At 39.8% G+C, this 17,725-nt stretch overlaps 1 protein-coding gene across 1 annotated transcript; it reads right to left on the bottom strand.

Moving 5' to 3' along the window:
• Positions 1–82: 82 nt before the first annotated feature.
• On the bottom strand, positions 83–17,717 carry LOC143292342 (angio-associated migratory cell protein-like). The gene is made up of 12 exons (XM_076602533.1): positions 17,654–17,717; positions 16,987–17,106; positions 16,144–16,245; positions 15,438–15,587; positions 14,439–14,581; positions 11,536–11,689; positions 8,985–9,083; positions 7,813–8,000; positions 6,573–6,649; positions 4,879–4,969; positions 1,443–1,603; positions 83–1,144 (listed from the first exon to the last, which is right to left on the bottom strand). The coding sequence occupies exons 2-12, from the start codon at positions 17,081–17,083 to the stop codon at positions 1,069–1,071; spliced, it is 1,338 nt and encodes a 445-aa protein (XP_076458648.1). The 5' UTR covers positions 17,084–17,106; positions 17,654–17,717; the 3' UTR covers positions 83–1,068.
• Between the last annotated feature and the right edge of the window lie 8 nt (positions 17,718–17,725).

Here is a 17,725-nt window from a genome sequence, read left to right as displayed (position 1 = left end):
ATTAAAACATGTGAAAAACAGAATGATAGCCAGTGAACAATAACTGGTTTTCACTTGAACACAACAGCTAATAACTCAGGTGACAGATTTCTGTTAATATACATTTATTTTACACATTTAGTCTTTGAAATGACCCAGGCATGCAAAGCAGGCATGTTCATGTTTTAATAGCTTGAAAAATCCCAAATTCATCTCATTTTGTTTCCTGTACCATTTTTAAAACTACTCTTGATGTTGGTATTGATAGATAAATGCTCCACACTTTGGGACGGTACTTTCACAGACAGCTGCTAGACAACCTCTCAAAATCTTCCTTCCTATAGTTAGAGAACAGGAGGCAGTGGCTGGGTGGTAGTGGCCAGGGATTTGGGTCTATAGATCACCTGTTCAAATGCAGGAGATCAAGGGGGCATAACTAAAAAGACAAGGGACCTAGGCACACACAAAAACTTCAGCATTTATAAAATCAGTTCATGGCATCTAATATATATATATATATACATATAAAAAATTAACACACATGCATGTGCACACAGAGTAAAAAGACTACCCTGTGACATGAGCCATTCCCTGCCAGATGTGTACATTCAGTAATAACGGACCACAATTTTTTTTATTTTTTTTTTAAGGTGTCAATTACAGACATTGAAAGGATGCCACTTAACTGTCTAGTGCTAGTTCTAACTGGTGTCAACATTTTTTTTCTGTCACATACACACTCACACACACATTCACTCACTTGTAACAGACATGACTTGCAATAAATGTTCATTGTATAGAATCACCATGCAAGCTCCAAGCATCATTAATCAAGCCTCCTACTCCAACACCCTTCCACCATCCAGCACCAAAACCCCTTTGCCCTACACCTTACTGATACATCTGGCTTGAACAAATGTCATGCCTGCATCAAAGCCAGAGAACACTGTTGAGACTGTTGGGAAGCACTCCTACCCACAATGGCGCACGCTTTGTTCATGAACATACTGTTCCCATGCCCTGCTTTCAGTATCAATGCAAAACCGGGTGCATCTTGCAAAAGGAGGTTTGTAATTCACAGACGCAGTGCTAGGACTGGGTGAACCTCAAGTCAAACACGCGTGCTGTGCCATCTTCAGAAGCAGAGACCAAGCATGTCCCATCCCTGAAAAAGAAAAAGGAATGCATTGTATCTGCAGTAACTAAGGAAATAAAAACAAGAAAAATGGGGGAGTAGGTACACACAGGTAAAAAACAACAAGCTATCTTATCATAATGACATTCACACCCCTCCGCTCATCCATTACTAAATCTGGTGGGAAAATGTACTCAAAATGTCAAACAAATCACAAAGAACAGAAAGCATGCATGAAAAAAATCCTTAAATCTTTTCCTAAAATAAACTAACAAAACAACAACAACAAAAAAGGCTACAAGAATATTTTCATTTTAATCCAATTTACCTGGTCACATCAAAGTCAAGAATGCAACTGTTTCTGGTGTGTCCTGACAGTTCTGCCTTGTTTTTGCCTGACCGCGCGTCCCACAGGCGTGTTATGCCATCCAGACAGCCTGTGAAGAGGAGGGGGGCTGAGGACGCCCACTTCAGCTTCGACACACCCTCCTGCACAACCAACACTCCCACATCACCACAATGCCACAAGTGGAAAGACAACTTTAAAAAAATCGCTACATGTGGAAAGACGTTTTTTTTTAAATGCCACAAGTGGAAAGACAACTTAAAAATTGTTTAAGTGGAAAGACTTTTTTTTTAAAACTGCCACAAGTGGAAAGACGTTCACTTAAAAATTGTTAACTTAATGAAAAAACACAGCCACAAGTGGAAAGATGTTATCTTAAAGAAAGAACACAGCCACAAGTGGAAAGACATTAATTTAAAAAAAAACAACATTGCCACAAGTGGAAAGACGTTAAAGAAATAACACTGCCACAAGTGGAGAGACGTCAACCTAAAGAAAACACTGCCACAAGTGAAAAGACATTAACCGAAAGAAAGAACACTGCCACAAGTGGAAAAATGTTATCTTAACCCCTAGAGATAACTCATCAGCCAAGCATGTACGTTTCGCTGCCACAATGACGAGATAACTCATCATCGATATATTCTGACTTTTATTTGGTTTGCATTGAGTTCGTTGACAAAAATACTGGTAGCTTTAGCCTGGGGAATCATTCTACATTCTATTCATAGCTAGAAAACCCACTGCGTCATGAGGTAGTCCTTTATTTGAACGTTTTAGTCGTGTTACTGCCCCAGTGTTTGTGCCTGGCTCCTCGCTTGCTCAGCAAAATGTTGGACACTGTGCTCAAGAGATTCACAAAATCAACCAAGATTCTTTTGTTAGCTGATGCTCAGAAAGAATTGAAGCGTAAATTCTAAGGAGAAGACAGTGATGAACTTTTATCGGACGATTTGATAGAAAATAAAGGGAGCAATGAAGAGACTGGCCAAGATACGACTATCAGTGAGTGATTCCGGTTGTACAGCAATAGCAGAGGACAGAAAGTGACCGAATTATCAGCCGGACACACTGTGAGCAACATTCTTGGCACTCAGCCAATGCAGTCTGATGACAACTGAATAAAGTGGCTGTGTGAGAGGGGTGAAGAGAATGGGGTTAGAGACCTGTGAGAGGGGTGAAGAGGAGGGGGTGGAGACCGAGGGGGTGTGGCCTCACATCCGTGTTATCACTTAGAGTAGTCACAATGCATTGTGGGTTTTTTTGGGGTTTTTTCATTGTGGTTGTTCTAGTATAATTTATGTGTACAGGTATTATCCATTTCTCCAGAAAATATGTTATAGCGTAAATTACCTGACTAATGTTTATAATGAACAAGTTGAAAAAGTGACAAAAAACTAAATGCTCATTTCAAAAGTGATGAAATTAGAAAAAATTATGTGCTTTGTATTCTTTATTCATTTACCTTTCAGAAAATACATACTTTTATGGGTCTTTCTCCAATAACAAAGAGCACAGAACTTTTTGAAAATACACACCCGTTTTTTGTGAAAAATCCTGGCAAATAGATTTCACTTTAAATCTTATTTCCCTGGCAGCGACAGGGTTAAACAACACTGCCACAAGTGGAAAAATGTTATCTTAAAGAACACTGCCACAAGTGAAAAGACGTTAACCTAAAAAGAAAAACACTGCCACAAGTGGAAAGACATTAAAGAAAGAACACTGCCAGAAAGACATTAAAGAAAGAACACTGCCACAAGTGGAAAGACATTAATTTAAAGAAAGAACACTGCCACAAGTGGAAAGACATTAAAGAAAGAACACTGCCACAAATGGAAAGACATTAATTAAAAGAAAGAACACTGCCACAAGTGGAAAAATGTTAACCTAAAAGAAACACTGCCACAAGTGAAAAGACGTTAAAGAAAGAACACTGTCAAAAGTGAAAAGACGTTAATTTAAAGAAAGAACACTGCCACAAGTGGAAAAATGTTAACCTAAAAGAAACACTGCCACAAGTGAAAAGACGTTAAAGAAAGAACACTGTCAAAAGTGAAAAGACGTTAATTTAAAGAAAGAACACTGCCACAAGTGGAAAGATGTTAACCTAAAAGAAACACTGCCACAAGTGAAAAGGTGTTAAAGAAAAAAACACTGCCACAAGTGAAAAGACATTAATTTAAAGAAAGAACACTGCCACAAGTGAAAAGACGTTAATTTAAAGAAAGAACGCTGCCATATGTGAATCACCAGTGTATCTGCTGCATGCAGCCATGTCACTTCAATCACATGTCTTCTATGACTCACGCTGTAACCCGCACAGGGACACACACAATTTATCTTGATCTGTTTACCTCAAAGGTATTTGTGGAGAAGCAAAGTTAAAAACAATATCATTATGAAAGCAATGAAGTAAGCATCCTCTGATAATGATACCCCCCCTGCCCCTCTCCCACCCACCCCCTGCCCCGAAAGTTTATGACTCATGAATACACTGACAATGTAATCCATTTCCATGACAATAACTATGCTATATTCCATAACAGACTAGTCAACTGTTAACTGATCCCAAGGTTTCCAAACACCACCAAAAGTTCATTATAAATTAAAGCATAGTAATCATCTCTATGACTAACAAACACATGAATCATTTTATGATTGACAAGAAACTACAAGTTCTATGACTGTCAATGTGTTGAACTTGATCAAATCCATGACACTGACATCAGTTCTATGTGAAAGATATGATCACCCCTATGTCTGTTAGATACATATTCTAACCAACTTTGTGGCTTTCAAAATGTCAGTATTATTTTTTTCCTGCAAAATGTTCTAGCATGTAGAGGGTGGTAACTGACTCACTATTTTGAACAATTCAGTTACCGATTCCACAATAACTATTCCTCTTTTCAAGCCTTGACATAAACATACATACAAGAGTATTTGTCCAAAACAGTGTGCTGGCTGACAAATGCAAAGCACAGCACACACACTGACACACACACTGACACACACACACACACACACACACACTCACACACAGACTGACACACACACACACACACACACACACACACACACACACATACACACTCACACACACACACTCACACACACACACGCACACACTGACACACACTGACACACATACACACTCACACACACACACACGCACACACACACACACACACACACACACACACTCAAACACACACACACACACACACACACACTTACACACAAACACATACACACACACATTCACAGCCACACCTTCCCCCCTCCCCTCCTCCTCCCCCTCTCCACATTTTCACTTTTTTTTTTTTTTTTAACTTCCGTCTAACGGTAATATCACTGAAAGTGGACCATAAAACTGAAGACTGCTCCTTCAGAATGGACAAGACAACACACTCACAGGGTGCTGTATTGTGTGGCGGACAACAGACGTGGGAAGATCCCAAATCTCCACTGCCCCACTGTTGGTGGCCGTGGCTGCATAAGGTGCTCTGCAGGGACAGACAGACAACAGCCACAAAGCCATAATAATTTACAAATCAAACATAATTCACTAAAAATTCTAATTACATGCATGAGGAATGGATTTTTTTTTTATAGGGGGTGGGGTGGGGCATCACACTGAAAATAGGGATGGATGGACAACAGCAGCAAAGCCATAATAATCAACTAATCAAACATAATTTACAAATGATTGTAACTAATTACATGCATGACAAATGGTGTTTTTTTTGTGTGTTTTTTTTATTCACATAGAAAATAATGAAAGTTTGGAGCGTCTCATGACTGATCTCTCTCGCCACAAACACATATGTACCTAACCAAATCGTTCAAGTTAAAATAAAATCTTTTCAGAATGAAATAAACACTGCATTAAATTAAATCAAGTATTCAAAGTTAATTTGTAAAAGTTCATGCACACACACACCCACAAAAACACCAGCACCAATACAAGTTGTTTTACGGGTCAAAAAATAAAAGAATGGAGACAAACAGTTATTGAATGTAGGAGACAGAAAGACAGAGACAGATGTGATGGGCAGTATCCATGAAAGGAGACAGAACAGAACAATTTTTTAACTCACACAGTAATGGACATTTTCCTATAAAGGAGACAGCACAGAACAAAGTTTTAACTCACACAGTAATGGACATTTTCCTATAAAGGAGACAGCACAGAACAAAGTTTTAACTCAAACAGTAATGGACATTTTCCAATGAAGTAGACAGCACAGAACAAAGTTTTGACTCACACAGTGACAGACATTTTCCTACAATGGAAACACTACAGAACAAAGTTTTAACTCACACAGTAATGGACATTTTCCAATGAAGTAGACAGCACAAAACAAAGATTTAATTCACACAGTGATGGACATTTTCCTATAAAGGAGACAGCACAGAACAAAGTTTTAACTCACACAGTAATGGACATTTTCCAATGAAGTAGACAGCACAGAACAAAGATTTAATTCACACAGTGATGGACATTTTCCTATAAAGGAGACAGCACAGAACAAAGATTTAACTCACACAGTAATGGACATTTTCCAAATAAAGTGGCACTACAGAACAAAGTTTTAACTCACACAGTAATGGACATTTTCCAAAGAAGGAGACAGCACAGAACAAAGATTTAACTCACACAGTGACAGACATTTTCCTATAAAGGAGACAGCACAGAACAAAGATTTAACTCACACAGTAATAGACATTTTCCAAAGAAGGAGACAGCACAGAACAAAGATTTAACTCACACAGTGACAGACATTTTCCTATAAAGGAGACAGCACAGAACAAAGTTTTGACTCACACAGTGACAGACATTTTCCTATAAAGGAGACAGCACAGAACAAAGATTTAACTCACACAGTGACAGACATTTTCCTATAAAGGAGACAGCACAGAACAAAGTTTTGACTCACACAGTGACAGACATTTTCCTATAATGGAAACACTACAGAACAAAGTTTTAACTCACACAGTGACATACATTTTCCTAAAAAGGAGACAGCACAGAACAAAGTTTTTGACTCACATAGTGACAGACATTTTCCTATAAAGGAGATAGCACAGAACAAAGATTTAACTCACACAGGACAGAAAGCCACTGATTCCACTGAATTGTCCTGGTCCTCTTCCCTCACAGCACAGTTAAATGCAGAAACCAGCTGAAACATTGGGCAGACCAAAGGCTTGTTGACATGGAACAGTTCAGCTTGTAAATCACTTCATGTCACAACGTGTCTGACAATTACACTGATGATTCAGTACAGTGAATCACTGATGATTCAGTATGCATAATGAACACACACATACGAAACCTCTTCTGTAAGCACACACACACACACACACACACACACACACACACACACACACACACACACACAGGTCATGACATAATATACCTATCACCTTCTTCAGCATATACACAGTTATTCCTTAGAATATCCCAAGCACAAATGATAAAAATACTGCTTCCAGAGACAATATTATACAGTCAGTAAAATTCTGATGACCCTAAGAATATAGAAAAATTTGATCATTACACTTACATACATTATGTATTTTGCATTCAGGTCAAAATACACACATGCACTCACTCTCACTTTCTCTCAGCAGCTGATGTTACATTCACCAGAATACCAAATAAAGCAGACACAGAAATAAGACAATCTAACAAAGCATGAAAACCTTAACACAAGTCAGTTTACCTGACCTTCATTTTCAAACTTATTCAAGGTTACTTCCCTTCATGGGCTTCAGCTCTTGACATTCCCCAAGTGAGCTGAGGCCAACATGCAGACTAAAAATGCAGCTAAGAGCTCAGGAAAATGTACCCTCATTATAGAAAAAAAAACTTATTTTGTTTAACCCAGTTCAATTCACAAGACCTGATAGTCTGTTTCAAACAATTTTTTTTAAATCAATAAAGCAGAAAATATTATTTTGGCTCATTCACATGCTTGTCAACAGATTAGTAATAAACAAAAATTAAAACGACAAAATGAAATTTTAAAAAATGAATAAAACAAAAATAAAAATACATCAATAGCCCTTCTCTGGTTTCTATACATATATACTGATATACATATCACGTTCACTGATTTGTACATTAGTGGGCTTTTACCTGTATGACCGTTTTTACTCCGCCATGTAGGCAGCCATACTCCGTTTTTGAAGGTGTGCATGTTGGGTATGTTCTTGTTTCCATCGAACGCTGACAGCAATGAAGCACAAAGTACTCATGCTAAAGATCAGCACCTTGTAGGGTTTGGTTTGGTGGAGGATAACTACATTCCCATCCTGAGGGACCAGCATCAATGCGGCTCACCTTTCCCGAGGACACGTTGTAGATCTTCACGGTGGAGTCTGCACAGCCGGACATCACCAGACGGTTGTCTGCCGAGCAGTCCACACACAGAATGGCCACCGTGTCCTCTGGCCCCTCCTCTCCCCCTCCTCCTCCTCCCCGTGCCCCCCCTCCCTCCTCCTCGCTGTCCTCCTCCCGCATTTCTTCCTCTGCATGGCACAGGTTCAGCAGTAAATATTAATATAATTAACTAATGGCCCAAACATTAAATATCTAATTTTACTGGTAGCCTGACATTAAATATCTATTGAATAGGTGGCCCAACATTAAACATTTGATTAACTGGTGGCCCATTTTGGGGCATGGGGGATTTCAGAAAACAGCATAATCCAAAACGCAGCTGGATTCATCATAATGTGAGCATCAAAAGTAAAATAAATGTGAACATTCTTTTTAAAGAAAGTGTCCTGCGCAACATTGCAAGTTTGAATAATTTTGCATAGTCTTCTTAGCATTCACTTGCTTGCAGACAGAAAAGTTACTAAACAAGTGCATAAAAGACATTGGACATAAATACTTATTGGATAACAAACTTTTTTGAACATGAGAAAAACTGGGACACTCCATGATAAAATGAAATTCATCATCAACCTTATTCATGTCACATTTCCTATGATTTTCTCTCTGAACTCTATTTGCCCACTCTGTTTCAATTGGGAGCATTAATTATCACATTCAGGTTTTAATCATGAATATGAAATTATATCTGCATGAGGTAATTGCCCAATACATTTTTCTCTCTTAATTAATAAATATTTCTCCTGATCACCCTTGACTGCTGGGCTCTGGTGTCAAGAGGTCCGTGTGGCATGAATCTTAAGTGCAGCTCTACTTTTTGTGCATTCATAAATGGTGTAACTGATTTTGCTCAACAAAAGTAATGCAATCCCCTGTGGAAGAAGCCTGAATAAAATATGGGGTGACTGACATCCTGACCCGTAAGCTGGGTCTTTTCTCAGAGAGGTGACAGCCCTTCACTGATGAGCATACTCAGCACCAGTAGTCAAGGGTTTAATATAGGAGGACATTTTTGTTTTCAGAAGCAGATGTGGTACAGTGTATATGTGACAAAAGTAACCCCCATCACAGCTACGACGCACAGAGACAGTGTCAGTGTCAACAACGCCACACACCTGGCAGGGAGGAGTGCTGCCAGACGTGGACAGCAGCGCCAGTCTTCAGGTCCCACAGCTTTACCGCACCGTCACCGTACCCCACCACTGCGTGCTTCCCTGTCGGCACAACACACTTTCATGCACTGCTTTTAAACATCCATCATGATGAAGATTGTACCCCACCACTGCGTGCTTCTCTGTCAGCACAACACACTTTCATGCACTGCTTTTTAACATCCATCATGATGAAGATTGTACCCCACCACTGCATGCTTCTCTGTCGGCACAACACACTTTCATGCACTGCTTTTTAACATCCGTCATGATAAAGTTGTACCCCACCACCGCCTGCTTCTCTGTCGGCACAACACACTTTCATGCACTGCTTTTTAACATCCATCATGATAAAGTTGTACCCCACCACTGCATGCTTCTCTGTCGGCACAACACACTTTCATGCACTGCTTTTTAACATCCATCATGATAAAGTTGTACCCCACCACTGTGTGCTTCCCTGTCGGCACAACACACTTTCATGCACTGCTTTTTAACGTCCATCATGATTAACAGTTAATGGTCCCACTAGCCTTTTATGACTTTCGGAGGAGTAAATTCATAGGCAGGTAGCAGTTTGCACAGGACAGGAATCAAACCCCTGCCAGTCTGCACTAGTGGGCCAGAGCAGAGTATGTGTAGTTGAATTCGTATTCACTGTTTCTAGGGCTAGACATGGGTTTAGGAAGGCAGGGCCCAATCCTGATCACGATCAAGATAAAACAGGTTAAACATCCCAAAGCCTTTTACAGCCATCACAGCAGTGAGTTCATATTTGCTGTGTCAAGGGGTCAGCATAGAAAGGTGGGGTCCCAATCCTCTTCCTCCGCTCTTTCAACCTTCCCCAGCCACCGTCAGGAACTCACTTGTACCTGGGTAAGCCAGGAAAATCAGAGTAAAGTGACTTTCCCCCAAGGTCACAACACCATGTTGAAACAGGGCCTCAAAGTCAAACCCTGATCAGACAGGCGCAATAGCCGAGTGGTTAAAGCGTTGGACTTTCAATCTGAGGGTCCTGGGTTCGAATGTCGGTGACAGCACCTGGTGGGTAAAGGGTGGAGATTTTTCCGATCTCCCAGGTCAACATATGTTCAGACCTGCTTGTGCCTGAACCCCCTTTGTCTGTATACGCAAACAGAAGATCAAATACACACGTTAAAGATCACGTAATCCATGTCAGCGTTCGATGGGTTATGGAAACAAGAACATACCCAGCATGCACACTCCCGAAAGCAGAGTATGGCTGCCTACGTGGCTGGGTAAAAACAGCCATACACGTAAAAGCCCACTCGTGTACATTCGAGTGAACATGGGAGTTCCAGCCTACGAACGCAGAAGAAGAAGAAGAAACTGTGATCATAAGTCTAATGCTTAAATGATTAATGATTTAACCACAGCACCTCACATCATGATATTTCATGCAAATCTGCACATGCTGGTCTCACAAATTATGCTATACAATCACTATGGTCCGGGATGAGGTGCAGCAACAAGGAATTGCAGACTGACAGGTGAATGGACACACAGACAGGTGAGACAAGTCAACGTGCCAAATGGCTTTCATCAGGGGATATTAAAATAAGTCACCAACAGGCTAACACAGGCAAACACACACATGTACACACTCATACAGGTACACATACATGAAAATGACACTGTTTACATGACTGAATAGCCAAGACACATGGAAATAACACTGTTTACATGACTGAATAGCCAAGACACATGGAAATAACACTGTTTACATGACTGAATAGCCAAAGTGAATTCTACATTTGTAATTTATGTCTAATATAAAAGAAGGGGATCACAAAGCCTAATAACATGGCCAAGCAAAAATCAGCAATGTCATTACTCACATGTAGCATGTAGCCATCCATTCATAAGTGTCTAAAATAACTAACGAACTAACTAACAAACAAACAAAACAGATAAATAGCCCAATCATGTCTTAAATCATAGTCAATTTTCAGTCGCTAAAATGCATTTGCTAAAGTTTGGACTGGAAATCTCTATTGTGAAGCCATACAAACAGAATACTCAACAGCGTCCAAAATTTTCAAGCTGACACCATTCAGTCGCATGACACATGGGAACGTAACCCCATACACATAAAATGAAGATCCTTCCAAACGTACTCAATATAAGCTAATTACCTGCTCTCTCTCAATTTGCTAAGCCAAAAGTCATACACTGTATGAAAATGTAAATATGATGTATTTCTTTATGAACATCAATGAAACTGTCTTTCAGCTACTTTGGATGTACAAGTGTATGTGATTCTTTCTTTTTATGCTGTCAAAGTCAATGTTTGTATTCAATTATTCACTTGTTTTGCAATAATGTAATGGCTGTTTGATTGTTGTCAAAAATATTTATCATAAAAAAAAGATTCACTTTGAAACAAAACAAAAATTTCTTTGCAAGGGTGGACAAACAAAACAAACAAAAAAAAACAAGGAAAAAAAACAAAAACAGTCTACTTAAAACACACTGAGAAACCACCTGCACTCACCACTGGGGAGGATTTTCCCACACAGGGAGGGATGCCCGTGGGACTGGAACATCTTCATCTTGCTCCAGTCCTGGCTGGGTACCTGCCACATCCACACCTCCCCACCCTGGGTGCCCGCCAGCAACACATGGGCCCCCTGATGCCACTGCAACCACTGGTGACCAGCAAACACAACCGGCATCACTACTTGGCACAGTAAACACAACCGGCATCAGTACTTGGCACAGTACTTGGCACAGCAAAAACAACCGGCATCACTACTTGGCACAGTACATGGCACAGCAAAAACAACCAGCATCACTACTTGGCACAGTACTTGGCACAGCAAACACAACAGGCATCACTACTTGGCACAGTACTTGGCACAGCAAACACAACAGGCATCACTACTTGGCACAGTACTTGGCACAGCAAACACAACAGGCATCAGTACTTGGCACAGCAAAAACAACAGGCATCAGTACTTGGCACAGCAAAAACAAGAGGCATCACTACTTGGCACAGTACTTGGCACAGCAAACACAACAGGCATCACTACTTGGCACAGTACTTGGCACAGCAAAAACAACAGGCATCACTACTTGGCACAGCAAAACAACAGGCATCACTACTTGGCACAGTACTTGGCACAGCAAACACAACAGGCACCAGTACTTGACACAGTACTTGGCACAGCAAACACAACAGGCATCAGTACTTGGCACAGCAAACACAACCGGCATCACTACTTGGCACAGTACTTGGCACAGTAAACACAACAGGCATCAGTACTTGGCACAGCAAACACAACAGGCATCAGTACTTGGCACAGCAAAACAACAGGCATCAGTACTTGGCACAGCAAAACAACAAGCATCAGTACTTGGCACAGCAAAAGTAACAGACATCAGTACTTGGCACAGCAAAAACAACAGACATCAGTACATGGCACAGCAAAAACAACAGACATCAGTACTTGACACAATACTTGGCACAGCAAAACAACAGACATCAGTACTTGGCACAGCAAAACAACAAGCATCAGTACTTGGCACAGCAAAAACAACAAGCATCAGTACTTGGCAAAGCAAAAACAACAGACAGCAGTACTTGGCACAGCAAAAACAACAGACAGCAGTACTTGGCACAGCAAAAACAACAGACATCAGTACTTGGCACAGCAAAACAACAAGCATCAGTACTTGGCAAAGCAAAAACAACAGACATCAGTACTTGACACAGCAAAACAACAGACATCAGTACTTGACACAATACTTGGCACAGCAAAAACAACAGACATCAGTACTTGGCACAGCAAAACAACAGACATCAGTACTTGGCACAGCAAAAACAACAGACATCAGTACTTGACACAGCAAAACAACAGACATCAGTACTTGACACAATACTTGGCACAGCAAAAACAACAGACATCACGACTAAGGTTGGAAACCATCAGATGGGCGCAGCAGCCTGGTGGTTGAAATATTGGACTTTCAAAATCTGAAGGTTCTAGGTTTGAATCCCAGTTGTGGCTCCTGGCTGGGTTAAGACCAAGAGTGGGTATCTTTTTTTTTCTTCTTTTTTTTTCTTTTTTTTTAATAGCACTGGACTTTCAATCCAAGAGTGCTGGGTTCAAATCTCTAAGTTATGGCACCTGGGGTGGGTTGCATGAGCAAACTTATCAGTGGTAAGTTTGCTTAGACTTCAGAATGTTCCAAACTCCAAGATCAATTCAATATACTTAGGAACATTCTTTAAGTCGTAAACAAACTTAGCACTGCAAAGATTAACTTATGCAACCCGGCCCTGGTTTGGCGGAGGTTTTTTCAATCTTCCGAGTCAACACAAGCGCAGACTAGACCTGCTAGTACCGACGGGTGATGCCACTGCTAGCCCTTTGTTGTCTGTTTGGTCGTGTTTTGGGTCGCTGGTACAAGCTAACAAGTGATTTTGGAGCTAACTCTTAATTGTTTATTTTATTTTATTTATTTACTTATTCAGTTGTTTTTTTTAAAGTTTTGTTGTTGGATTTTTTGTTTTGTTTGTTGTTGTTTTTTTGGAGGGGGGGTTGTTGTTTTTTTCTCAAGGCCTGACTAAGCGCGTTGGGTTACGCTGCTGGTCAGGCATCTGCTTGGCAGATGTGGTGTAGCGTATATGGATTTGACCGAACGCAGTGACGTCTCCTTGAGCTACTGATACTGATACTGATCCCCCTATATGTGTATACACACGCAGACTATATAGATGTAATCCATGTCAGCATTTAGAGACTTATGGAAGCAAACTGCCAAATCAAAAGATAATAACAATGTTAATAATAATGATAATAATAATAATAATGATATTAATAATATTAATAATAATAATAATAACCATGCATCAGAAAAACTGACTGAAAATATGTGGATTATCCTCAGAAGTTTCACACTTGTTACAACATTCACAACATGAGCATTTTTGATGGTTGCAAAAGATAAACTGTAGTAGCCATGAGGAATACAGAGAATAACTTTCAAAACAAGTAATGCGTGGAAAGCTCAGACAGTATTCTAGGACCACAGGAAATACACAGGGTGACTACTCTGATTACAGAAACACATTCAACATCGAGTGACTGTATATAAATGTAAACAAACACGTTTAGTACATGGTGACTGTATATGAATACACTTCCACGTTCAAAACAGGGTGACTGTACATGAATGCACACACATGTTCAACACATGTATGAATACATGTAATTAAAAACTTGTTTAATACATGATGACTTTATATGAATACACAAACACTTCAAAACAAAGTGACTGTATATATGAATACACAAACATGTTCAACACAAGGGTAACTGTACATATATGAAGACACAAACACACGGAACATATGGTGACTGTATTGTAAATTCACAAACATCCTCCACTCACTGTGATGTCAGAGCCACATTCATAGGACCACACTTCCTTTTTGGTGGAACATTTCCACACTTTGATCAGGCCGTCCAGATCAGCTGAAGCCACATACATGGCATCGTGACTGAACCCAACACACGTCACTGAATTTTTGTGTCCTGTCAGAAAAAAAAGCAGCAACAAAAACATCTGCCTTTACTCACAAATTTCTATTTCTATTTCTGCACATGACTTATCTCCTTTTTAAGCATATCTATTTACACCGAGTAACATTCCTTTTTATATATAATTATTGAAAGCGTGCAGATATTCAGACATTCTTGTTTTATATCTGTCTTCTCTGCATCATGTTCACTTTAATACTATACAAATACGAACAAAATTAAACAAACACAATTTTTCTCTTTGCAGATTCCAGTCTTAAATTACTTCCCCTTACATGTAATGCAGTCATGTGTAACCATTCTTTAAACTGATCTCCACATTTTAAAATATGATTTTCTCTCTGTGTGTGCATTTGCATGAGAGCATACATACACAAGCTTGCAAAATTGCAAATTGTGTACTGTGTACCCATGTCTTTCACAGACTTTGTGTCAGTGCATGTCCATGCCTATTTGCACAGGTGCATGCGTCCAAGCGTTTTCATACTGACTGACTGCACGCATGACTGGAAAATTAACGTTCCGCTGCACTTGAACAAGAAAATCATCCAAGAAAACAAATCAAGGAAACCCAAACAACACACAAACACACTCCTCAACACACCAAGGTGGCAGAAACACAGCATCTGGTCAGTTTTTTTAGATGTCTTTTATATAAAAGAAATCCAGTCTGACAGGCATACAAATACTGATATATATAATATATATATATGCACTCAAGGCCAGACAAGCGTATTGGGTTGTACTGCTGTCAGGCATCTGCCGAGCAGATGTGGTATAGCATATATGGGTTCATCCGAACACAATGACGCCTCCTTGAGAAACTGAAACAAACTGAAACTCAACATACCTGTGCATTCAAACACCACCTGGCCAGAGTTCATGACCCAGACATAGGCTGAGTCATCCCTGCCCCCTGTGACCACCAGACCACCTGAGGGGGAGGGGTCGATGTGAACTGAATATACCTCAGGTGGCTCGTCCGCTGCATGTGGCTTCTCTGCAAACACCAACACTTTCCTTGTTAAACTGTACTGATTCTTTCAAATGTTTGTGATTAGCTTTGAGCCTTAAACAACAAACTGCATGTGTGATTACTTTCAATGTCTATTTCTTATTTTTCTTATGTATGTGTAACTGGTGAACTTCTCTGTTTTCATCAAAATTCATCACTGCTACTGGTACCTGCATGTTTACTTAGCATGTCCCTCGAATATTATGAAAATTTATAACATGAACAGAAATTAGTAAAAAGAGTGAAAATTGTGAATTGGGAGTATTTGGAGCAACAGTTTGAAGCTAGGATCGTCTAGTGCAACAAATAAGAGTAGTTTCCCTTCACCAATTATTGGCCTAATAAAAGGATTATAACAAAACGGTATAACTGCCTTTGTGTGTAGCAATGCAGATTTGATCAGAATGTGTTGCATTGGAAAGACCCTCTTAAGCAGTCTGGGAATTGTTAAAGAGTCCCTGGGACCCCCCAAGATTTTTCAATGCCCTGAGGTCCATCAATAAGTATGAGCAGTACATCAGCATGCGCTCCCAACTCCAACCTTTGTGACCGTTGAAGACAACCACTGCATTGTCCTCCACTGGCGTCTCCTCTTCTCCACCTGCCGCTGCTTCTTCTTCAGGGTCCAGCCCATCTTCATGGTCTGAAATTGCATTATGGTCCAGGGCTGAATAAGGTTCAGGTGAAATATGTATGAACTTGCTGATTGTTAAGAAAGGGAATCTGAATGAGACAAAGAGACTCAAATATCAGACAGCAAGTATATAATTTACTTTTGTTCTTTGGTTATCAAAGCAAGACAAATGTGCAAAACTTTAAGCTATGGCTGCCTGGTCTTTCAGTTAGCTTCCATACAGGAAGATAGAGAGGTACAGACTAACAGAGAAATAAACACAGAAATTTCTTATCTTTTATCTGTATGATAACTGACGGGAAACACTAACGAAGCAGCAGCAACAGCTTTTATGCTGTGATCCTTTCATAACGTTGACTAAACTAAAATTAGTAACAACACACATAAACCTTCTTCTTCTTGTTTGTTTGTTTGTGGGCTGCAACTCCCACATTCACTCATATGTACAAGAGTGGGCTTTTACATGTATGACCATTTTAACCCCACCATGTACACTTCCGCTTTCAGGGGTACACATACACCAATGTCCAGGTACAGTCTAAAGTCAAGATTTTAATCGATTTTTTTAGCAGTCATATGTCATCATAACTAAAAATATTTTGGAACCAAATACAAAGAATCAAACTCCTTTGAATTTAAATAAAATTCACATTCACTGATTCAGCATTAGCTAGCAGACCTAATTTAATGGCTGCTTATTCATAATTTCCTTAGCTAAAATCATAATTACATAAAGCTGTGAAATCTTACCTTCAAATTCAACATCAGCATCTCTGATTATGTCGTCATCATCATCTACTGAATCCTCAGCCATAGGATTTGTCTTTTCTTTTGTGTCTTCATCCATGTTAGTTGTCACACGGGTCCTGTCTTCACACCCAATAATCAAAACAAAATTTACACACACACACACACACACACACACACACACACACACACACACACACATTCTCAGAGAGAGAAAGAGAGAGAGGTAATATTGTGCTCACTATTCGTTTTGATTTACAATCATGTTCTGTCTTGGGAGAGAGGTAATGTTGTGCTCACTATTCGTTTTGATTTACAATCATGTTCTGTCTTCCGCACAGTCTAAACTAATGAAGTGGCCTCCGTAATAGTTCATCTGTCTCATTAGAAAATTGATTTTGAACATATAGATGCTAAGCCCGCCTGTTTCCAGGTCCACGTGCATCGAATGTGGCAGTTCTGAAAACAGGTCTAAAGCTTTCTTCACTGCGTGACGACAAAACGTGGGCCCACTGAAATCTGAAGTGAATGACGAACCAATTTGATAAAGCACAGATTTTGAATTCCGTACAAGACAATGCCATTTCAAGGAAACAGAGCGTCAACTTATATGTAAGTCTTGTCTAAATAACACTAAACCACAGAAAACATTATGTTTAACATAACTTACCGAGACAAATAATCTCCGACTTGACAACTCTTGAGTCAACGTGGTCTTGCTTTTGCTCTGCAAAAGGAAGCG

The sequence above is a fragment of the Babylonia areolata genome, chromosome 1 (assembly GCF_041734735.1).
Source record: "Babylonia areolata isolate BAREFJ2019XMU chromosome 1, ASM4173473v1, whole genome shotgun sequence".
Classification (NCBI taxonomy): Eukaryota; Metazoa; Mollusca; class Gastropoda; order Neogastropoda; family Buccinidae; genus Babylonia; species Babylonia areolata.
This window is presented reverse-complemented; position numbering and strand designations above follow the sequence as displayed.